Source organism: Pantherophis guttatus, chromosome 4 (genome assembly GCF_059756535.1).
Source record: "Pantherophis guttatus breed Tessera chromosome 4, ASM5975653v1, whole genome shotgun sequence".
Classification (NCBI taxonomy): Eukaryota; Metazoa; Chordata; class Lepidosauria; order Squamata; family Colubridae; genus Pantherophis; species Pantherophis guttatus.
The window spans coordinates 36,009,984-36,033,644 of NC_142066.1; the positions used below are offsets into that span (position 1 = coordinate 36,009,984).

The 23,661-nt window shown below is 38.4% G+C and overlaps 1 protein-coding gene across 1 annotated transcript in view; it reads left to right on the top strand.

Moving 5' to 3' along the window:
• LOC117668983 (scavenger receptor cysteine-rich domain-containing protein DMBT1-like) overlaps positions 1 to 23,447 on the top strand; it is a 36,566-nt gene extending 13,119 nt beyond the window's left edge. The window contains exons 3-13 of the mRNA XM_034423066.3: positions 746 to 1,051; positions 2,883 to 3,197; positions 6,020 to 6,325; positions 7,566 to 7,880; positions 8,457 to 8,762; positions 12,379 to 12,693; positions 13,475 to 13,789; positions 16,968 to 17,297; positions 19,403 to 19,726; positions 19,822 to 19,950; positions 21,807 to 23,447. Of these exons, the coding sequence (XP_034278957.1) occupies positions 746 to 1,051; positions 2,883 to 3,197; positions 6,020 to 6,325; positions 7,566 to 7,880; positions 8,457 to 8,762; positions 12,379 to 12,693; positions 13,475 to 13,789; positions 16,968 to 17,297; positions 19,403 to 19,726; positions 19,822 to 19,950; positions 21,807 to 21,970 (3,125 nt within the window). The 3' untranslated portion in view covers positions 21,971 to 23,447. The remainder of the gene's footprint in view (positions 1 to 745; positions 1,052 to 2,882; positions 3,198 to 6,019; positions 6,326 to 7,565; positions 7,881 to 8,456; positions 8,763 to 12,378; positions 12,694 to 13,474; positions 13,790 to 16,967; positions 17,298 to 19,402; positions 19,727 to 19,821; positions 19,951 to 21,806) is intronic.
• Positions 23,448 to 23,661: the final 214 nt, after the last annotated feature.

Genomic DNA, 23,661 nt, shown 5'->3' on the forward strand with positions numbered 1-23,661 from the left:
ACTAACTGGGTCTAATTCTACTTAGCTTCTAAGACTGGTCAAACTTGATTACCATTATATTTAAGAAGGGGAGCATTGATGAAAGAAGAATATGATTATTTTCTGTGCGGCAGGAACTCCAATCTTCTTTGCCAGATCCCTGTCAAAAACTACAAACAGTACAACTATCTTCAAGAAGAATATATTAATTTTTCACAAAATATATTATTCCATGAGGAAAAGGAAATGGAATGATTCTCAGTAATGAAACCCAAAATATCTAGCTTCAGATAGGATCAGGTTCTGGAAAGATAGCAGATTAAGGGTGGGAAAGGGGAAATTTATGTAACTAACTTAAATTCCCCCTATATCTGCTCAGAACAAAACCATTCCTTCTACCATCAACTTATTTATCATTTTGCCATGTAATGTGGTCCATATATATTTCTAAAAAAAATTCAGCTGATTCCCAGAAGGTAGGTCAACTTACAGCTATTAAAAATAAAATAAATCTGGTAGATTTTTATGAGGTTGGAATAAATAAAGATGATGCATTTTGTTAGTGTATATTGATGGTGATCCCACACAAATACTTAGATGGGCTTCTGCCAAAAGCAGAGAATGCTGGTGTTATTAAAGCTGTGGCTGCTTTTGTTTGAAGGTTATAAACATGTTCTTTGCTCCAGGAATGGCTGCTCTGGATGGCTGCCACGTTAGAATCCCCTGTACTAAATTAATTCCATTCTCTCTTTTTCTTTCTACACAGAGATGAGACTGGCAGGTGGTTCTACCATTTGCACTGGTAGAGTTGAGGTGTTGTTTAACCAAAGATGGGGAACAATTTGTGACAATGGCTGGGATTTAGCTGATGCCAATGTGGTGTGCCGGGAAGTAGGCTGTGGAAATGCATTAGCAGCAGCAGGTGCAGCTAAATTTGGACAAGGAACTGGTCCAATCTGGATGGATCAGGTAAACTGCACAGGGGAAGAAGACAGTCTAAGAAAATGTCCACCAAAAAGCATGAAAGAACACAGTTGTAGCCACAGTAAGGATGCTGGCGTGGAGTGTGCAGGTAATAATCACAAAATGTTGGAGGTATATTCTATTCTTGTTTGTGGGCTATTCTGTCCATCCATGGGGGTGGGGGGAGGGGATTAATTCTGAATCTGTGAAATCAATTGCAACACCAAACTGTATTAGTTTGGCATATTGATAATGAAAATCATTCCTTGAAGAGTATTCCCCATTCTTTTTTGTCTTTCAAAGATATAAGGCAGTTATAAAGGGGAAGGATCTTAGACAAACAACAACAATAAATCCAAAAAGAAAGAAATGGCAATTATTGCCATGGGGAAAGGAACTAATAGGAAATTTGTCCAAGTCTCCTTGAAAGAGATAAATGATCCACCAAATTTCTTTTTTTCTGAAAATGTCATCCACCAATCATAAGGATAAAATCAAAAATCTTCTATGGGAGCTGCTGTCTTCTACAAATTAAGATGGGGCAAATGTGCTGTTTAAGTGTTATATCTTCATTTCTCTATTGTTTTCCACAATGTTGCCTTGGTAAAGATTCTCTAAATCTTCTTATGAAAATTCATTATTTACTTCCTACTATACCTTTGAAAGCAAAGATCTGTGACACTCTAAGACCCCATAAGAGTAAGAGAAGGGAAAGTGTAAAGCTTATCTTTTAATGAAAATAAAAAATAATTTCCTTTTTCTGACACATAGCAACTTAGAGGTGCTTTTTTTTCAGAAATACCACTCAGATAATCAGTCCTTTTACTTTTACACATATATGTCTGCATTGATATAACTGGGCATTTGTACCTGGAAATAAAAAGAAGGAACATTTGTATTTCATGGACATAATCAGGGGTGGGGCTGCTGGGGGTTCGCAGGGGTGGGAGAACCTCTAGCTAAGATTCTGTGCAGTTTGAAGAACCTCCAAATCCCATTCCTTATTGGCCCCACCCATCCCACCCTGCCCCTCCCAGGAGTCCCCATGTGGCCCGTTTTGGATGCAGGTAAGTGCAGGGCACATGCGGAGGGCGAAAAATGGGCCAACCAGAAGTTCAGGAAGGAAGGAAATTCAGGAAATGGGCCTATTTCCAGCCTCCAGAAGGCCTTCAGAACCTGGGGATGCCATTTTTGCCCTCCCAGAGACTCGAGGAAAGCCTCTGGAGCCCGGGGAGGGCAAAAATGCCTCCCCTGCTATGATGCAGGAGGCCAACTAGGCATTGCCCACCATGGCTACGCCCACCCAACCACCGGGCAGACAACCTCTTGCTAAAAAATTGTAAGCCCACCCCTGGTTATAATAACTACAGAAGTATGGAATTATAAGCAACTTGATAGCTGAGAATAATCTAAAAATGATCACTTGGAATGGCAAAGAAAAACATGATGCAATTTGTCCATTACTCACTTTAAAATAATGTATTAGCATCATTATGAAACTTTACAATGATTGCAAAACATCAACTACTTAGAATAGTTGATGAGAGAGGCATCATGTCACTGGTTTAAACCATTAATAGGAAAAATTCCTCTTTTTGAATCAAACATAGGCTAATGCTCTTTTCCATAATCACAATGCATATTTTATTTATTTATCAAATTTATATGGTTACCCATCTCACAAAAACTTATTCTGGGCAGTATATAGGTAACAAATCAATAAAATAAAAACAGTTATTAACAAAACTTGAAAACAATTATTATTAAAATATAAAAAAGGCAAAGAAGAGAGTGAATATTAACAATAAGAATGGAGCCATCTAAAATGTCACATTAAAATATATTCATTTGCAGGGCTGCAGTGTTAAAAGAGACCTTAGGAATTGTAGAAAACCAATTGTGCAGTGAACTTCATTCCTTATCAACATTTCTCTCTTCAGAACCACCTGAGATCAGATTATCAAATGGTCCCAATCATTGTTCAGGGAGAGTTGAGATCTTGCATGAAAAACTCTGGGGAACTATTTGCGATGACGACTGGGACCTTGATGACGCCACAGTTGTATGCCAGTATTTAGGCTGTGGGAATGCACTGGCAGCCCCACGTGGTTCTCGTTATGGAGCTGGAGCTGGTCCCATATGGCTAGATGGTGTGAACTGCACAGGATCAGAGACAGCCATCAGCAAATGTCCAGCAAAAACATGGGGGGAACATGACTGCACTCATTCAGAAGACGCTGGTGTGGTATGTGCAGGTAAGAAATATTTCTGAAAACTCAGGACTGAAGCTGAGTGTGTTGGAGGGGGTGGATCACTTTTTCTGAAAACATCTCATAAATTCAGTTTACATAGTTTGGTGGATAAATAGACTACTTAGTAATTACATATTTGTTTATTCTTTTTTTGTTTCTATTTATACATTTATTTGTTTTATATTTGCATCTATTTTAACAGTTTTCCTTTAAAGGTAAGCCCAAAATGGTTTTAATATAAGAAAAGAATGCTAAAGAAATAAGTGAAAAAAATAATAGGAAAGCAGAAGTGGCTAAAACTGATGTGTAGTTTTGAGAGGCCCTTCATGTTGTTTCCTTATTAAAGGGAAAGAAAGTCTGGAAGAACGTATCAAAATAAATTTTATTTTTATTTTTAATGGCAAACCAATTAAAAACATTTAAAAGTGTTAAGCCAGCCCGGCTTGCTGAAAAAAGAAAGTTTTAAGGGCATGGCAGAAGGCACCAAGGTCTTGGATTCTCCTTATCTCTGGGGGCAGTTGGTTCCAGAGGGTACCCCCAAAGAGAAGGCCCTACCTCCAGCGATCACCAGCCTACATTGTTTGGCTGATGGCACCCCAAGGAGGCTCTCTCTGTGGGAGTGCACAGGTCGATGGGCGGCCATTGGTAGCAGCAGGCGGTCTCGAAGATATCTAGGTCCTATGCCATGGAGCACTTTAAAGGTGATAACCAACACCTTGAAGCGCACCCAGAAGACCACTGGGAGCCAGTGCAGTTCACGCAGGAGAGGTGTTGTATGGGAGTGCCATGCAGCTCCCGTAACTACCCACATGGCTGCATTCTGGACCAGTTGGAGCCTCCGGGTGCCCCTCAGGGGAGCCCCATGTAGAGAGCGTTGCAGTAGTCCAGGTGAGAGGTGACGAGGGCATGAATGACTGTGTGTAGGGAATCTCGATCAAGAAAAGGCCGCAACTGGCGTATCAGGCGAACCTGACAAAAAGTCCCCCTAGCCACAGCTATCAGATGTTCCTCCAAGGACAGCTGCGTATCCAGAAGGACTCCCAGATTGCGAGCCCTCTCCGAAATAATCAATATAGTATTGAAAATAATTCCAGTGCAATAAAATACACCGAGTTATCAGAGGCCTGTTGTGATATACCAGATGCAAACATTTCTGAAACATAACTTGCACACAAACAAGTTGTCATCTTTTATTTCAGAGAACTTTCAGGAATGCTTGTGAAAAAGGGCATGGTCAATGAATTAAGGCAGTTTTCCCCCTGTCTTGATAAATATTTTTGTCAAGAGGTGGGAGGTGGAATCATGGCAAAATAACACTTTTGCTTTCCTATGAGGGTAGAATGATGAAAAAGTGTGAAATAAGCCATGATTCCAGTTGACTGTGTGTATGTATCATGTTGCTTTTTTGAAGCAATATAGAAGTTGCTAGCCATTGCTTTCTTCCAGGAGGAAATTTCTTTTCTGCATTTATTTGTTTTGTTGACATACCAGTCCAACCTTTTTCCAGGGGTTCTCCCATTCAAGCACTAAGTAGATCCAGGACTGCTTGACTTTTTAAGATCAATCAAGTGTCAGCACTAGAGTAAATGCAGGTAGAGGAAATGCAATTTATTTTATTTGAGACGACATTGAAACCTGACACCAAGGTCTTGCTACCTAGTGAGGCTCCTCTTAGACAGAAAAGAAAAACTTCAGATTAAGTGATGTAGCAAAGACTGGTCCAAAAGACTGTAGCTTGAAGTCTTTTAGATCAGCGATCACCAACTGGTGGTCCGTGGACTACTGGTGGTCCGCAAGAAAATTTTGGTGGTCCACAGAAACATTATTTGCATTTTTTTATATTGCACTAAATCAGGGGTCCTCAAACTACTGCCCCTGGGCTGGATACGTGCAATGAATGTTTGTGTTGCTGCAGAGAGTCTCCACCTTCAGGCTCTTTTTATGTGGGTCGGAAGGGGGCAGAAATTATGATTTGGGGTCGGCTTCAGCGTCCTGGTGCGGGGCTTTGGGCAAAGGCTGGAGAGAAGTACCGCTGGTGGCGAAGAGCCGGAAGGCCTTGTTCCAGTGGGACTGCATTATGGCCTGGAACTGGCTGACCATCTCAGCCTGCTGAGCCTCCAGGCACCAGTACCTGGCCTTGCACTCCTGCCACTCCTTGGAAAGCGTATGGTCGTAGTCCTCAGTGAGGTGCTTTTGCTGAGCCTCTTTCTCAGAGAGATCCAATTTGAACTGAGGCAGCTGTTTTGCCAACTCTTTCTCATGGTGGCTGCTTAGCTCCAACAACTGCTTCCTGTTGGGGCCCTAAAGAACCCGGGTGGGCAGGAGAGGAGTGGCTGGGAGGGGAGGGATGAGTAGAAGCTGGTGAGGTGCCCGTCGATGTGAATGACATTGAGTTGGCCATCGAGTTGGTCATGCCCACCCAGTCACATGACCACCTAGCCACGCCCATCCAGCCGGTCATTAGGCAGATCTTATTAGTGGTCAACGGGATTTAAAATTATGAATTTAGTGGTCCCTGAGGTCCAAAAGGTTGGGGACCCCTGTTTTAGATGGTCACCTAGAGTGCTGATATAGGCAATGACAAAAACCTTGGTGAACTTTGAATGGGCTGGCTTGGACATATCAGAAACAATCAGATGTGATTTTGCTCACAGGGTCCTTTCTGCTATCCCAAGATCATTATCTGACTTCTGATTATATTTTTAATATGTATACAAAATTTACATCATATTTTTGTTTTCCCCTGGTAAATATATTTTTCCTCAAAGTTGTGTAAATTGTATTTGGAGGATATGCCACTTTACTTACTTCTTTTGTCCCATCAGAACTTCGACTAGTAGGTGGACCTACTCGTTGTGCAGGAAGGCTTGAGATATACCACAACAAGCAATGGGGGACTGTGTGTGATGAGGACTGGGATTTAAATGATGCCAATGTGGTGTGCAGAGAACTGGAGTGTGGAACTGCCCTAAAGGCCGTTGGAGGAGCACAGTTTGGCCAAGGATCTGGAGTCATTTGGCTAGACAGAGTGAACTGCACAGGAAAAGAAGCTTTTCTGAATGAATGCCCAAAAAGACCTTGGGGAGAGCATAGCTGTGCCCACAGCAGGGATGCAAGTGTGGAATGCTCAGGTAACTTGGCCAGTTATGTTGGAATCAGTAACCCAGATCAAGATTAAACTCCTGATTTAGTTGCCAGTTGTTTAGCCATGGTATGGTTTCTGGATAAAACTGACATAGCTTGGTTCAGCTGAGGGTAAAGAATGATTTTTTGAAATAAGTTAGAAATATTTGGCAGACATGCAGGCAGATTATAGCAGCATTTAAAATTGGGTCAGTAGGCCTAAAATTAGCTAAATGGTTTCTCATCAGACTCCTCTAGAAAGAGAAAGAGAGAGAGAGAGAGAGAGAGAGAGAGAGAGAGAGAGAGAGAGAGAGAGAGAGAGAGAGAGAGAGAGAGAGAGAGAGAAAGAAAGAAAGAAAGAAAGAAAGAAAGAAAGAAAGAAAGAAAGAAAGAAAGAAAGAAAGAAAGAAAGGAAGAAAGAGGTAGATATCCAAATTGGTATATGAACAAGCAATTATCTGACAACCACCTGCCATTTAAAGTCAACATTGACTACGTATCACATCAAAGACTGCTTGAACTGTTTAGTCCTAGTGAAAAAAAAGTAAGAAATCTAATAATCAGCTGCAACATGAGGGGAGAATGTAGACATTGTCACAACAACCAAGGCGGCAATTGTAGCATTACTGTACAAACTTTGTCCTCTGTGGATGTCAACACACATACTATACCTAGGAGCAGTCTTGGATTTAGATGCCATCTTTCCTCTCCTTCAACAATCTCCCTGCTCCATACCATGGATGCCACTAATTAGGAGCTTGGAAATTGTTTAAAAACACATGCTTTCAATCATCCCTATAAACCATGGCTTGTTTCAAGACCACACCCACACACAAAAAAAATCTTGCAGATCAAGAAAGTAATATTTTGTTTGGCCAGTTTCTAGTTCGTTCCATTTTAGCAGTTTTGTTGTCTTGTGTCCTTGTCCTTTAGGCTTCATTAAAATATTGAGCAGGGCATAAAACTGATCAGGAATAAATCAGGAAATGATAAACAAACTGCATATTTCTGATGACACAGTATGCTAAGCAACAGTTGAAGTCAACAATGTCAGATCATGAGTTACTATGTTAGAATAAATCATGACCATTTAATTCTTGACCATTCACAAATCACAATCAAACAAGGCATATTATGACTGAGTGTGACACATTAAATCAAATATAGGTCCAAACTCTTGTGTTGATTCTATCTAGCTTTCATACAGGAAAAGAAGTAGGAAAATAACAGTGACTCTAACCATTTCAGACCCATATGAAGTCAGATTGGTGAATGGTACAAGTCGTTGTTCTGGGAGAGTTGAAGTGCTGCACAACCAACAGTGGGGAACAGTCTGTGACGATGGCTGGGAGCTCACCAATGCACAAGTTGTGTGCAAGGAACTGGGCTGTGGAATAGCTTTAGCAGCCCCACGAGGAGCAAAATTTGGAAAAGGAAATGATCCCATTTGGCTGGATGATGTCAAATGTAAAGGAACAGAAGCTGGTCTTCGTGACTGTCGTCTAAAATCTTGGGGAGAACACAACTGCAACCATGGAGAAGATGCTGGTGCTGTATGTTCAGGTATGCACTTAAGGAGGGGTAATATATAAAGGGTTTGGAGACTGACTCAAATAATAAGTTAGCATTGCTTTTCTTTTCTTTCCTCTGCATCTATTGTTCATTTAGATTTTGGCTGCCTACATATGATTGCCCTATATATATGGTTCTTGGTATGTTAGCCAATGGTCAGGTGTAGCTGTTGAGTTGAAGAAGATTTAAGTGCCTATTCAATTAGTATTTGTTCCTTCTCATCTCTTGTTGCTTCTATTTCTTATATATTGAGATTAAAAAGATGTTTCCTCAGTAAGGATGAATTTATTCATTTCAAATAAGTAATTTGCTTCTTAAAAGTTGCTCTTCTGTAAACGTCAGGAACTAAGATTTCTGGAAGCAAAAAGGGTCAAGAATTTCTCTTTATGGAGAATATTAGATGTGATGATGATGATGATTAAAAGCATGCTTCCTAACAAGAAGCTGTTTTTTTTTTCTTATATTCCTTCCATTTGGGTGAAATGGCCCAGCAGTTAGATATTCAAGAACCTTGCCAACAATTTATTTTATGATGTTGTCATTTTTCAACCTTTTATTTCCCACCAGAACTCCGACTGGTGAACGGCGTAAGCCGCTGTTCAGGAAGAGTGGAAATCTTCCATGACCAACAGTGGGGGACTGTGTGTGATGACCGCTGGGACATCAAGCATGCTGAGGTGATCTGCAGGGAAATGGGCTGTGGTGTTGCTTTGAGAGCCCGAAGAAAGGCATATTTTGGAGAGGGAACAGGGCCAATTTGGCTAGATGATGTGAACTGCCATGGATCAGAAAACTCCCTCAGTCAATGCACAGCAAGCGCTTGGGGAACAAATAACTGCCGCCACGCAGAAGATGCTGGGGTGGAGTGTGCAGGTTAGTTTTAGATGATTTGGAATTTTTATTTTAATTATTCCAATTGTTTTGGGGATATTTATAATGGCTGAATATTGGGATATATATTCTAATCTTCATAAATCTATAATGAAAAGACATTTAATATGGAGGAAACATAAAATACAAATATTTTGAAATAATATTTTTGCTAATCTATAAATTGTTCCTCTAACCTCCAACAAGGTACTTTTAAGATAGATCAGCAATTCTCACATATTTTAAATGAATTCATGGTTGGACATCAACTCACATCAGGAAGGGTAGATACAGATACAGTAGATACAGATTAACAGAGTTGGAAGGGACCTTGTAGGTCATCTAGTCCAGCCCCATGCCCAAGCAGACCCTACAACATTTCTGACAGATGGCAGTCCAATCTCTTCTTGAAAGCTTCCAGTGATGAAGCTCTCACAATGTCTGAAGGCAAGCTGTTCCATTGGTTGATTACTCTCAATGTCAGAAAATTTCTCCTTATTTCCAGGTTGAATTTCTCCTTGTTCAGTTTCCATCTATTATTCCTTGTCTGGCCTTCAGGTACTTTGGAAAATAGCTTGACCCTCTCCTCACTGTGGCAGACCCTCAAATATTGGAACATTGCTGTCATGTCTCCACTGGTTCTTCCCTTCACTAGACGAGCCATGCCCAGTTACTGCAACTGTTCTTAATCATCTTGGTACTCTTCTCTGCATTCTTTCTAGAATCTCAACATCTTTTTTATAGTGTGGTGACCAAAACTGTGTGCAGTATTCTAGGTGTGGTCTTACTAAGGCTTTATAATATTAGTACCTAACTTGATCTTGATTGTATCCCTCTGCTAATGCAACTTAATGTATTAGTTGCATTAACTTAGTGAAGAGCACTTCACTCTGATATTTATTAAATCAGACTGGAGTCTTTCGGTTACCAGATTCTCAAATCACACAAAGACAAGGATGTTTTCCTTTTTTTAAAAAAAAGTGGTTTGTTAAATGACCCAGAGTTCTTATAGTTCACATAGTATATAAACATAATCTTAGTCATATTTTTGCAAGGCCCAAAAACAGGTATAGAATACTTGATGAAGAACCTAAATGACTTTAGAGTATTAACAGACTTCAAAACAAATAAACAGAAAATAACAATGCTTGTCTAGAATAAGGCTTTTCAGGATTATGAAATATTAACAAAAAATGTCAGGTTTCAAGATGGGGAAAAATGAAATATCTTGGGGCTATATGGATAAATACAAATTTTAAATTGTTTCAAAACAATGTACTTGATATCAAAATTATATTTAAAAAGACCTTTCATTTGCAATTATCCTTATTGGGTAGAATCTCTGTAATTAAGTTGAATGCCCTACCAAATACGTTATTTTTATTTCAGACTTTACTGATACTTATTACTGACACTCCATTTAAACAATGGCAAATGGATATTTCCAAATTCATATGGAAAGAAAAAAAAACCAAATATTACATATAAACTATTACAAGATGCTAAAGAACGAGGAAGTTTGGGCTTACCAAATTTTGAATTCTCTGTTGTTTTGTCTGGATAAAATAGTGGGTGATTCTCCAAAACAAGAGACTATTGGAATTAGAGGCCCATGAACTAAAATTTGGATAGCATGCCTATTATGGTATGACAATGTTAAAATAAATGTTGAGTTCAACAATCACTTTGTTAGACATGCCATCCTAAGGGTTTTGAACAAATATAAAACAAGATTTAAATTAGACTTTAGAAGTCATAGACTTGACCTTGTAAAAATGAATTAGAACTTGTATTGTGTGGTAATAATAAACATATTATTGCTAAGGTGTATAAACTGTTATTGAAATAGAATTTGGAGAATAAGTATGTGAAACATTGTATGATCCAATGACAAAAGAGCTTTGGATATAATATAATGCTTGAACAAAGGGAAAAACATGTGGACGAAGGACTTAAAATTTACATAAAATTGTAATTTAAAATATTCTTTTTTAATAAAATAATGCTGGCATTTAACAACAGTAATTCGATTTATATTTTAACAGAGAAGATACCAGAAACTTTTCTTTTAGGCTTAATGGATAAAAAACTTGTCCCAAAGATGCTTTTTTCAAAAGGCAACTGAACTTTCTTGGCTTTTTCTTTGAAAACATTTTGCTTCTTATCCAAGAAGCTTCTTCAGTTGTAACTGTTAGAACTTAAGATCTTCTTGGATGAGAAGTGAAACTATCTATTAATTCTTGTGCTGAATAATTTTATCTTTAAGACAAAAGACGCAATAGTTTTACAACTTTAACTATTAAGGCTTAATAAGAGGTATACCAATCTCTTATTCCAAAATTCTTGCAATAACTAATATTTACCTTAACATTTCTCTTTAATTGCTTATTTAAAAAGGTGGGGAGGGTGGAATTTCTTTTACTCCATTATCTGTCAAATTTTCTGCAGCTTTTTCTTCCAGCAAGCTGAGAAATAATATCTATCTATCTATCTATCTATCTATCTATCTATCTATCTATCTATCTATCTACCTACCTACCTACCTACCTACCTACCTACCTACCTACCTACCGCCTTACAAGCTCCCAACAAAGAAAAGAAAGGAGGAGTAATCTTCAGTAATGTTCTTCCAGTGTCCAGCTACAGAAAAAAAAATGTAATTGTTCATAACAGTTAATAATATCAAAGTCACATTTAATTTAATGATAGTTAATAATAACTAAATTGCAAAGAAAGGAGAAGTAACAGTGGGTTGTTACCATAAACCCAAAGCCTAACAGTCACAAGCAATGAAAATCTGATGCTGAAAAACAGAATAACAGAGTTGGAAGGAACTTCAGCGTTTTTCTAGTCCAACCCTCTGCTTAGGCAGGAAAGCCTATATCATGTCAGACAAATGGTTATCCAATCTCTTCTTAAAGACCTCCAGTGTTGGAGCACTCACAGCTTCTGGAGACAAGCCATTCCACTGTTTTATTATTCTCACTATCAGGAAATCTCTCCTTAGTTCTAGGTTGGTTCTCTCCTTGATTAGATTCCATCCATTGTTTCTTCTCCTGCCTTCAGGTGCTTTGGAGAATAGCTTGACCCTCTTCCTTGTGGCACCCCCTTAGATATTAGAACGCTGCTATCAGGCCATCCCTAGTCCTTCTTTTCATTAAAAACAAACAAGAATTATGCCAAGCATATTTCATGATCCAGTTCATTCTAAAGATGATTAGAAAATATAATTAATTATCTTCTAATTAGATTAGAAAAAAAATAATCTAAAGCAATTCAGAATATATTTGGAGAGATAATTACCGGGTTCAAAAAATAATGAGCACCTCCAAACACACCTGCTGATTTTTTTATAATGAGAGTTTCTACCATGTGTGCTTGCAGGTAAGCAACATTTGAAAAATGCAAGTTTATCAAAATAAGTTGTCCTTATCTCAGTCTATAGCAGACTTCCTTGACATGTTCCCCCACCAAAAAAAATATTAGTGGAGACAAGGATTGTAAGAATTTTGAGACAATCTTGCCAAAGATTATAAAAGTTGTAAAAATGTTCATATCAATTTTGTGGGGAATTTCCTCAATGTCAATGGTCTTTTGATAATATCTTCTATCTTTTCAGATCCAGTGGAGCTCAGACTAGTCAATGGCTCACACCGATGTACCGGGAGGGTAGAAGTATTTCATCTCCAGCAATATGGGACTGTTTGTGATGACAACTGGGACTTGAATGAAGCTGTTGTTGTGTGTCGATACCTTGATTGTGGATCAGCCATTTCTGCCCCTCGTTCAGCTCGGTTTGGTCGAGGAAATGATGCTATCTGGCTGGATGATGTTGAATGCACAGGAACTGAAACTTCCCTCACTTCTTGCAAGGCCAAGCCTTGGGGAACTAATGACTGTAACCACGGGGAAGATGCTGGTGTTGTATGTTCAGGTGACTGGCTTTGAACATGTATTCTATATTAGGAGAAAGCAACACAAAGACAGATAATCAGACTGATTTCCAATCTTCAATGATTCCTGATCTTCAGAGAGGTTTTTGGTTTGAACTTTGTAAATTGTCTCATGTTGTCCACCAACGTCTTCTGAATAAGGCCCAGTAGGAGTAATAGAGTATTGCACTGATGTTCTACTTGTGCATTTCAGAAGGGCATCTGTTTCACAATTGTGTGAAATAGGATATTGATTAGATTGGTATTTGATCTTATCCAGTCCAGTCTCTTATATTTTGCCAGCCAATAATGATTCCTTCCACAGGAAAAAGAGATTATTTATTTATTTTGTTTATTCATTTATAAAATTTATTGGCCACCTACTTCAGGGTAACTCTAATTTCTAGAAAGGGTAGTATATGGTCATGTTCTGCATTGCAAATATAATCAATTCCAGCAAGAGAAAAAAACTAAAGAAGGCTCAGGTACACACTGGAAACATATTGGTATAATCTGTCATATTTACAATCAGTCAAGGATAGAGGGAATTTAGTAAAAATAATACTGATATATCTCCATAATCTGAAGTAAAGCATATGCTTACAAAGTAAATCATCTCTCTCACTTGTTCTGTTCTTGTTGGTTTCTCTGAAGAGCATTGTAGGTCCACCTCAGTTTGAAACATGCTTCTTGTCTCTTGGGAAAAGATTTATTCACATAAATCTTTCCAAACACATTCTCTAGGAGGCTAATCCATTTATCCCTTTGATGCTTTATTTTCAGAGAATGTCAGGCTGGTCAATGGCACAAATCGCTGCAGTGGAAGAGTAGAGGTTCGAACATCTGGGAGTGATGAGTGGGGGACAGTCTGTGACCGGACTTGGGACTTAAAAGAGGTAGAAGTTGTGTGCAGGCAATTGGGCTGTGGAGGTGCTGGATCGGCTCCAAAAGGAGCTCATTTTGGGCGTGGATTAGGTCGCATCTGGATGGATGATGTCAATTGTGAAGGCACAGAAAATTCCCTTCAAGAATGCAGAGCAAATACCCAGGGGACAAACAACTGTGTTCATGGTCAAGATGCAAGTGTTATTTGTTCAGGTAATTCATTATGGCAAAGTTGTGATTTGTGATCATTTTTGCATTAGTGACTAAGTTTTCATAGCACATAGCTTTATTAAATGTATTAAAAGGGGGTAAACCAATAGCAATGGAGATCATGTGAGATGACAAATAGGACCTTCCAGATATACAATAACTGTTGTATATATAAACATCTAAATTGTGGCATTGTTTTAGAAATATTATTTGGGGCATAATTCAGAAAAAGTTTTGCTCTCATTGTTGTCAATCATTCAGTCATGTCTGATTCTTGGTTACTCTATGGATTAGCATTCTCCATTCCTCTCTGTCTCACACAACCTCCTTCAGGTCCATTATGGTTATCCTTTATAGTGTAATCCTTTATAGTGTCCAGTCAGCGGATACTAGAATCTCACCATTTTCTTTTTTTGCTGATCACTCCTAGTATGATTGACTTTTCAAATGAGTCAGGTTGCATGCCTTAGCCAAAGGATCACCTGAAACAAATATTACTTGAAGTCTCTGTTTGGTGATTTGGCTTCTAGTGATATTTTTGGTAAGATTTAGTCTAGGACTTGTTTGATATTTTTGCAGTCCATTGTCTATTCTGTTTTGAGGACAATAATGTTCACATTTTGAGAGAGGAAGAAATTTTTTCCTCAATAGAGGTGGAAGCCTCAGATAGAACCTGTTCTCCTTTTTCATGTTGCTCTTTCATCAATTCACAGGAGGATTAAATTTAAAACCACTTCAAACGTTCATCAGAGAAGTTATATTTAAGGAATCACCTAGGACAGTGATGGCAAACCTTTTTGGCACTGGATGCCCAAACTGGAACATGTGTGCATGTGTGTGCATGTGCATGTACTAGAGCACCGGAAATCCAAAGACCATCTGGCTGGCATGCGAATGCCTGGGTTTTGGTCATTTTTGGCCGTTTTCTGAGGCATTTTCCAAGCTGTTTTCCAAGCTGTTTTGGGGCCATTTTGGGCCTGAAAAACGGCCTGAAAAATGGCCTGGAAGTGGCCCAAAAAAGGCCTGAAAACAGCCCAAAAACAGCCTCAAAAAGGCCTGAAAAACAGCCTGAAAACAGCCCAAAAAGTAGCCTGAAGGCCCCAAAAGAGCCCCAAAAATGGCCTATTTTTTGGCTGTTTTTCGGGCCTATTTTTTGGCTGTTTATTGGGCCTTTTTCAGGCCGTTTTCTGGTGCTCTGGCATGCACAAAGACCAGTTGGCTGGCATGCATGTGCGCACCAGAAACCAGAGGAGCAGCTGGTGACTGTGCACGTACTCACAGAGAGGGCTCTGCGTGCCACTTCTGGCATATTGCAACAGGTTCGTCATCACGGACCTAGGATAAAGGATTTAGGAGTTGTAACACTTACACCGTAGTGACTCTTTACCTATTCACCCAATGAGTCTATCTAGATTAGGGAAGAAATGAAACTTCTTCCAAGAGGACATATATAAGGTCTCCCTAACCAATTTGCTCAGACTGAAGAAGCTACTTGGATAAATGGTTAAACATTTCAAACCAACAAGAAAAGAACTCCAGTTGCCATCACTCAACTTCCAGACAATTGTACCTGATTGACTGAGAATCTTAATTGACATTACTAAAATTTCTTATTTTCTTCAGCCACCCAGCTTCATCACTTTTCAATTTAGCTCAGTATGGCATTGACCTCACCAGATTTGGTATTTTTAAAAAATTTCTTAGGGAAGCATGCTAACTCCTGCAGATGTATAATATGCCTATGCTATAGGAATTCCAAGGAAACACAATATATTTACTACCAAATTTTTTATTTGGAAGAAATATTTTGAGATTGCAAAAATGAGGTGGCACTTAGGTTGGACACCCTTAATTCATAAGAGATACAAAGTTTGCATACTATAAAGAAAAGCAGTCGACAGCTGTGTTTAACATCTTCCTTTAAGACTTCCTGATGGCAGAGCTTTCTGATGCAAAGACATTGGCAACAAATTGGACCCAGACTTTAGTTACCTCAATCAATGCATTTTGCCATATTAGCTCAGTTGTGTTTCTTGGCAAATCTTAGCTTTCCTTGCTTTGTATCTTCCTTGCATTCATTTCTAACAGACAGGATGAGCCTTCAACTTCTTTTTTTCACCAAAGACTCTAATGTTCTACTAAGTTGCTAGACAGAGGCAATGATAGAAGTAGAATGAAGGCAAGTGAGCTAGACTTCTTAGAGCCTGGAGACAAGAAGTTTCCATTCCTTTCCCTTGCCTCACATCTTCATCAAACCTCATTGCTCAGGGAAAGATTCCTGCACCTGGGCCACAAAAAAGTGAATAATTACTATATGAAAACAAATAAATACTACATGTCTTAGGAGAAATTTCTGGTGATTGCCTGGAGTGCTGGGCCTCAATAGGAACATTGTCAAATGAGTGGGGAGGGAGGGAGGGAGGGAGGGAGGGAGGGAGGGAGGGAGGAAGGAAGGAAGGAAGGAAGGAAGGAAGGAAGGAAGGAAGGAAGGAAGGAAGGAAGGAAGGAGTAAAGGGATACTATTGCTCCCAGTTCTTTCTCTCTTGCTATTCCTGTTGTCCCAATTTTTGCTGGTAGTGAAAGATTCAGATCATTCAGCTTCCCTGGCATCTGCTGAGGCCTGATATTTCTCTCTTTTGATTCTCCTCCTCCACCAATTTCCAGCTCATGAAGAATGAGGGTAAAGAGAATATGCCAGGTCTATCTGAGTTGCAAACATCTGGGTAACCACTACATGGTAATGGAGAGATGCTGCTGTTTAGTGGCTTTCCAGATTTTTTTCATGCCTAAAGATATGCCTAAAAGATAAAAGATTTTGAGGCAATTGAGTGGGGAGGAATCTTTTGAGAACAGAAGTCATGAGTCTATTCTCAGTAAGAGGAGATTCTTTCTGAATTGAATGGTGAGAACAAGTAGGAATGCAAAACTTTGGGTGGAAGAGGAAGGTTAATTCTTCTGAGACTAGCAGAGAAGTGCCTATAGGATTCTCCTCTTCCATTTCTTCCTCCAGCCCTCAACTATCACAACATGTTTGGAGAGACTTTGTACTTACACTGTCTCGTACTTGGATTTGGGGAGGTAATCAGAAAGATTTTCTGAGGGGAAGGGGGGAAGCTCTATTTTAGTGGATTGAAAGTCTTGACATACTGTTTAAATTGTATGAAATCTGTTTATTCTGTAGACACTTTCACCCTTAATGTGGCAAAGATAAGACTAGAAGATGGTCCAAACTCTTGTGCAGGCCGGGTTGAAGTCTATCACCAACAGCAATGGGGAACTGTATGTGATGATGGATGGGGCCTTCAAGATGTAGCTGTGGTGTGTAAGCAGTTAAAGTGTGGCATTCCTTTGGAATCCCAGTCTGGGGCACACTTTGGAAGAGGTACTGGCCCTATTTTTCTGGATGACGTGAACTGCACTGGGACAGAAATGTCAATCAAAGATTGCCGAGGACGTTCTGTAGGAGAGCATGACTGTGATCATTCAGAAGATGCTGGTGCAGTTTGCTCAGGTAACTTACAGTTGGACGAAATTGCAAATTAAATACAAATGCTTGTAGCTTAAAGTTTAAGTGTATGTGTGTGCGCGGACACAACTTCAGTTTGGAATAAAGGGAGGTTCAGAATCCTTTAAATGTTCCAGAGTTGTATTTAACCTCAAATGCTCAATCAAAAATATGGAGAATGGAAAGCAATATGGAAGACAGATGAACTAGAGCCAAAACAACATACACATCTTTGTTTCCTACAGCTTTTCAGTTTGTTATTGCATATCCTTCTTCAAAGAAGGCAGTACTTCTTCTGCATTAATATGCCAGTCCATAAATTTAAACCAATTTAGATGTAACTACAGATTTTGCATTATGTACAAAAGTCTGTGCAGTTATAAATTTCCCCACAAGGATATAAGTGGAGCACTCTGAGCTTCAAAGCAAATCTGAGATGGGCCTTCTCATCCCTTAGTCCTCACTTAAAGACTTAGTAGGTATGTTCAAAAAAGCAAAGCTACTGAAAACAATTTATTTTACTCCTTTTGATCAATGGGCTAGACATGGTCTAACAGATATCCTCCCCTTTAAACTAGTTTGCAAAAAAGTAAGCCAGAGCAAACTGTGGTTTTGGTTTTTGGTCTGTTTTAACAAATCATACTTTCCAAGTTTAGATTAGCAGGGAACTGTGGTTACTTTAAAGTTTCTGATCTCCCTCTTTTGGTCTGAACCAAGCATAAATCAAGAATCTGTACTTTCCCACTAAATACATTAGAATGGGTATACAGCCTTCCCCAAAGTGATATCTTGATGCCTTAGCTAAATCTCTCTAAAGTTATTACTGAACTGTAATTGTTTGTGTGATCGAAGAATCTAATTAAATAAATGGAGACTAATTTTGTGAATGACTACTATCTTAGTCATCATGTAGTTCAAGTTAATTAAAATGCAATTTAATGAGTTTTGTTCTATCGCCATCCAATTATTTGCCCAAAAAAGTTTTGCACTAATGTTCTGAAGCATTATTTAAATGTTTCTTCCCTCTTTCCAATTTGTCACTTAATAAGTTGCTCTAAACATAGTGCAAAAAACAGTAAACTATTTTACTGACATCTTCCAACTTGTACTTTAAATGAACTTTTAAGAACATGTATATGCTGCCTGATGTGCTTTGTTGCTTGATTAAATGTTTTCACTATTAATTTCCAATTTATAATTGAATCAGGTGAATTTATGTGAAAGCCTTTCCTTTACAAAACTGTGCCAATCATGGAAAAAGTCTTTTTGTTTATATTATATAATAAAATTGAAAAATTCAACAGCTTTAGAAGGATCGAGTTTATCAGCTTTACTTGGTAGATCAGTCTAAGAAACAATATCATATAAATCAGAACTATTTATGGCAGTATGCTTCGTTCCATAATTGGGTAGACCAGGTTGCCCTGATAAAAAAATACTTAATCTTTTTCCTGGTATAAACAACAAAGTGGGGAGGGTCCATGGCTTAGAGGTTAATACATCTATTTAATATATAAGTAGCATGGGCTTGGATCCTAGAAGGGTATGTCTAGCTGATGAGAGCTAAATAGCTTAAAATAGATCTATAGTAGTCTCCCTTTATTTCTTTGTCAGTAAAACATCAATTCAACACAAAAATGTTTATGGTAAAGCTTTTGTAGCAGAATCTGCAAGTCTGAATCTGCTTCCCCCTTCCCTCCCTCCCTCCCTTTATCTTTGGATGAACTAGGGAGGGGCTTATTTGAGACAATTTCTCGAGTTATTTCCTTGGCCCAAGCTAAAGTCCCACTTTCCTGATTATCATGTTGGTAGCAGCTTTTTCTTCTATCCTTTAAGGCCACTCCCTATGCCTCCTATAGGGTTAAGTTAATTGAAGGGGTTAATTGAAGAAGAATCAAATGGTATAGGTTTTCCTGCTTGAGCAAGGAATTCACTAGAAAATCTCCAAGGTCCCTTCCAAATCTGTTATTCTGTTAAATTCACACTTAGAATGCTAGAGAGGAAAACAAATATTTCCAAAATCTTAATTGTGGCTGAAATAATCTCAAATTGAGCACCGGGACGCACTATATCAGTTGGGAAGATCAAGTTAACTCTCTTTTGTTTTCTAGGTCCCCTGAATGTACGATTAGCAAATGGCCCCAATGCCTGTACTGGACGAGTAGAGTTGAACTATAATGGCACCTGGCTCTCTATTGGGGATTCAGGTTGGAGTCTTAAGGAAGCCACAGTGATATGTCGACAATTGGGCTGCGGTTCAGCATTGTCTGTGCCCAAGGGCAATGAATATGGCATGGGTGTTGGCCCAGCGTTTCTGGATAATGTGAAATGTAAAGGAACAGAATCATCCCTTGCTGAGTGCCAAGCCGCAACCACAGCTTCCAAGAAATGCATCTGTGGCTCCTATGCGGGAGCCGTATGTGAAGGACAGTCAGGTATATATCCTTTCCAAATTTTATGAATTATGATCAGGAAGGGAACAATAATGCAGCTCTCTTACTCTTGACTTTTCTTCTTGCCCACTTTCCAGGCTCAGGCAGAACTGCTGCAGTCATTTTAAGCCTGCTAGCTATTATTTTACTTATTGGGGGTTTAGTGTTTTACCTGTGGAAAAAGGGAGTGAAATTATCTGCACTGAATCCTTTCACACGGAGCCGAGGTAAGAAGTTAATAAGTGTTTTTCAACATTTGACCACTTGGCAGGATCCCCCAGATTTTATTTGCTTATGTACACAGGTTCACAATTTGCAGAATAGCTGACAAAGTCTGCTCCTTTAGATGCTATATTAGCTAGTGACCAATAGAAGGCACCATATCAGGAGTGTCAAACTGACATTGTCACAACAGCATCATATGACATATCAGGACTGTTCCCCCTTCGCTAAACAGGGCATAGGCATGGCCAGTGCATGATACATCTGACCTATAGGCCGGGAATTTGACAGCCCTACACTATATGTTTTGTCCTTATTGGACATCTTCTGATGTAGGCATCTTCCATATTAGATGTTTTTTATTCAACTCTTTAATGAGATTTGAACCCACAGGCCTTGGAGAATACTTATGCCTGAAGAGTCTCAATAAGCTATTAGTTACTAGCTAATATAACATCTGAAGATATATAAACCCTGTCCTATGGTCTTCAAGGAAAGGTAATCTGAAGGCACATAGCATGAGGCCCAGGCCAATAACAATAAAAAAACTGTCTAATATGAGAGTATACGGGGGCCTGGAATGGAAGCATATATGCATAGTTTCTAATAGCAGATTCCAAATAATGTGCTACTTCAATTGATTCATTTCCTCTTGATTTGGATAAATCGTTTTAGATCCAAATTGCTATCTTATAAAGCATGCACTAGAATTCTTGTTTTGTCCCTATAATGCTTCAAATAATTATTGGTATAAAAATTCTACATAGCCTTAAATCCAAATTGTAATCCAGATTATTCTTAACCACCAATAACATTTTCTTTCTTTATAAAAATAGTTAATTGGATCCTTACCTATCTACTTTATTTACACACATATAGGATAGTACAAGAGCCTTGGTGGTGCAGCAGACTAAAGTGCTGTTAAGTAGCACCAGCTGCCTGCAATTACTGCAAGTTCAAATCTCACCAGGCTCAAGGTTGACTCAGCCTTCCATCCTTTCGAGGTAGGTAAAATGAGGACCCAGATTGTGGGGGCAATAAACTGACTTTGTATAAAAAAGAACACCGCTTAGGAGGGGCCAAAAGCCCTACTAAGCAGGTATATACAAAAGTATGAAGGCTATTGCTTAACACATTGTAAGCCGCCCTGAGTCTCCAGAAAAAGGCGGCATATAAATCGAACCAATAAATAAAATAAATAAATAGTTGAACTTGACATCTGGTGATTATATGTGCACATCCTTTAAATTTTCTTTGAAGCAATATAGAAGCAAATTGCCATTGTCTTCTGACTTTTTTTAAACCCTAGTCGAGCCCAAAATCTTAGAATTGCCCCATTCTGCTTTGTTTTTGAACCCTGCTATAAGATCAAAGGAATTCTAGAGGAAAAGGCTTTGTAAACATGGGTTAGGGACTGCATGTCTTTCAAAGTCTTGGATTACTGACCCAACTGGATCAGGAGAAAGCTCATTCAAAGAGCATCCATCTTTCCCTATGTAACAAATTGCTTTAACATTCAGAGTTTCAGAAGATGACATCTGTTTCTTTTCTCCAGTACATCTGAATTTGATTCTAGGTTGCCATGTGACCACACCAGATTTTACAACAATTTTTGCAGCGGCCATAAAGCAAGTGCCACAGTTACTAATGTTGTGGTCATGATTGCTGTGGGGTATTTTTTTGCCGAAACTAGAAGTAAACACCAGTTTCCAAAAGAAACATTGTAAATCATGGTCACATGACCAGGGGATGCTTCAAATGGTTCAGTATTAAAAGATGTGAAGAAACAATTAGAAGAAAAGAAGATCCAATCGAAAAAGAAGCTGGATGTAACTTTTTTTTGTTGTTGTTGTTCTTACAGAGCCCTTCATGGAAAATATCAGTGTTGGGTCAAATATGGTCAATGGCCTTCGAGAAATGTATAGTCGGGGAAGAGAACAAATCGCCTCTGAAGGGGACCCTGAAGGTGACACCATCTGCCTCGTGAAAGCCCCATCTGATCCTTCGGCAAGCAGCACTGACTGACAGACTGGGAAGGGACAAAAGCTTAAGTGCTAGAAAAACAGAAGCAACTGTCAGAAATAGGTCATTCTGTGATCCGCTCATAGGATGTCATAACCATGTCATCAGTTTTCATGTTGCTAGCATGAATGTTTAGAGACTTTTGCTGGCATCTCTTGAATTAATCATACAACTATCCTCACTATCCCAAAAATTGAAGTAATTAGACAAGGATTGAAGACAACATAGATGTACTTAGAGATATCCATGATACTAGTGTTCTTACAAGATGAGGCTTTGGGAAATTGCTTTCAAACTCCTTGTTTTCATTATTGTTCATTATAAGTAACAACATTTGATTTAATATCCCCATTAGAACCATTACAGATCACACTTGTTGTATAATAAAAAGTTAGATCCAGAAATTATATTTCCAATCCCTAATACAATAATAAAAAGCCAATATACAAACAGGATGAAGTGCCTCTCAGTGTGAAAAATATTAGATAGTACATATTTTGTACAAGGTGTAGACAAATCCTATATCACACATTTGAATCAACTTTCCTGCAAATCCACATCAAAATATAAGCAGAGTTGAACTAACTGAGCTTTAAGGTTTAGACAATTGCATATTAGGATAAACAGGTCAACCTGAACTGGATCCATCTTGGAGTCCGTGGTGTGCAAAACATATTTACTTTCCATCAAAATTTTCTTTGTATATTTTTTTAATGCTGGACAAGGCACATTTGATGTTTACAACTTTCTTAAAATTCCCTTTTTTAGTTTTCATTTGGGTATTTTTTCTAAATTATAAATATCTGCATTTTTTTTTATATCCAACTACTCCAAATACATCAGCTATCTTAGTGGTAAAATCTAGTTAACCGTATTTGATCTCAAAAATCTAAGGGTAATATCACTTGTATGAAAAACTACCAGGAAATTTCAATGATGTAGGCTAATCCCTAAAGACATCAATAAGAAACCATCTCAGTATTACTATTTTAAAAAACAGCATGGACATATCCATGTTGTCATCAGAAGCCAAGTTCATCTTCAGGGAGATTGTATATTTGTTCCCTCAAAATGGGCATTTTTGAATATATTTTTTCCAAATATCCTCCTTTTTGTGAATTTTTGAGGAATAAGACAGGGAAAGGCAAATACTTTCAGGCTGCACCAGAGGCCATTTTTACAAATAATATCATTTATACCCCTTAAAATCTGTACAGAATTTCTTTTCCATCCCATGTATGTCTATCTGACATTTGTTATTTTGCCTTCTTTAACCTTTGGTCTAGTGGGGGAAATGGTTTAGTTGCTTATGGTGATATAGATGAATTGAATTTTACAGTTAAAGCTAAACTACATAGATATTTGCTATGTAACTTCATTCTGAGCATTTCTATTAGGAGCCATCTGTATAACCAAGATTTCTTGTAGTATAAAAAATACACTATTGGGGGAAATTAATAAACATCAAATCAAAGAAAAATGGAGAGTTGTCCATCAATAAGTTGTGAATATCCTAGTTAAGGAAGGTGTGTGAAGAGAAAGAGTTCAATCCACAAGATAAGCACAGGATGCAGGTTTGAAGGGAAGAGGGGAACATGTTCCTTCTATCTATTTAAAGAACACAACCATGAAACTAAGAATTTTAATTTGAAACTCACTGGTTAACTTGTAATTCATTTTTATAATATGAAAAA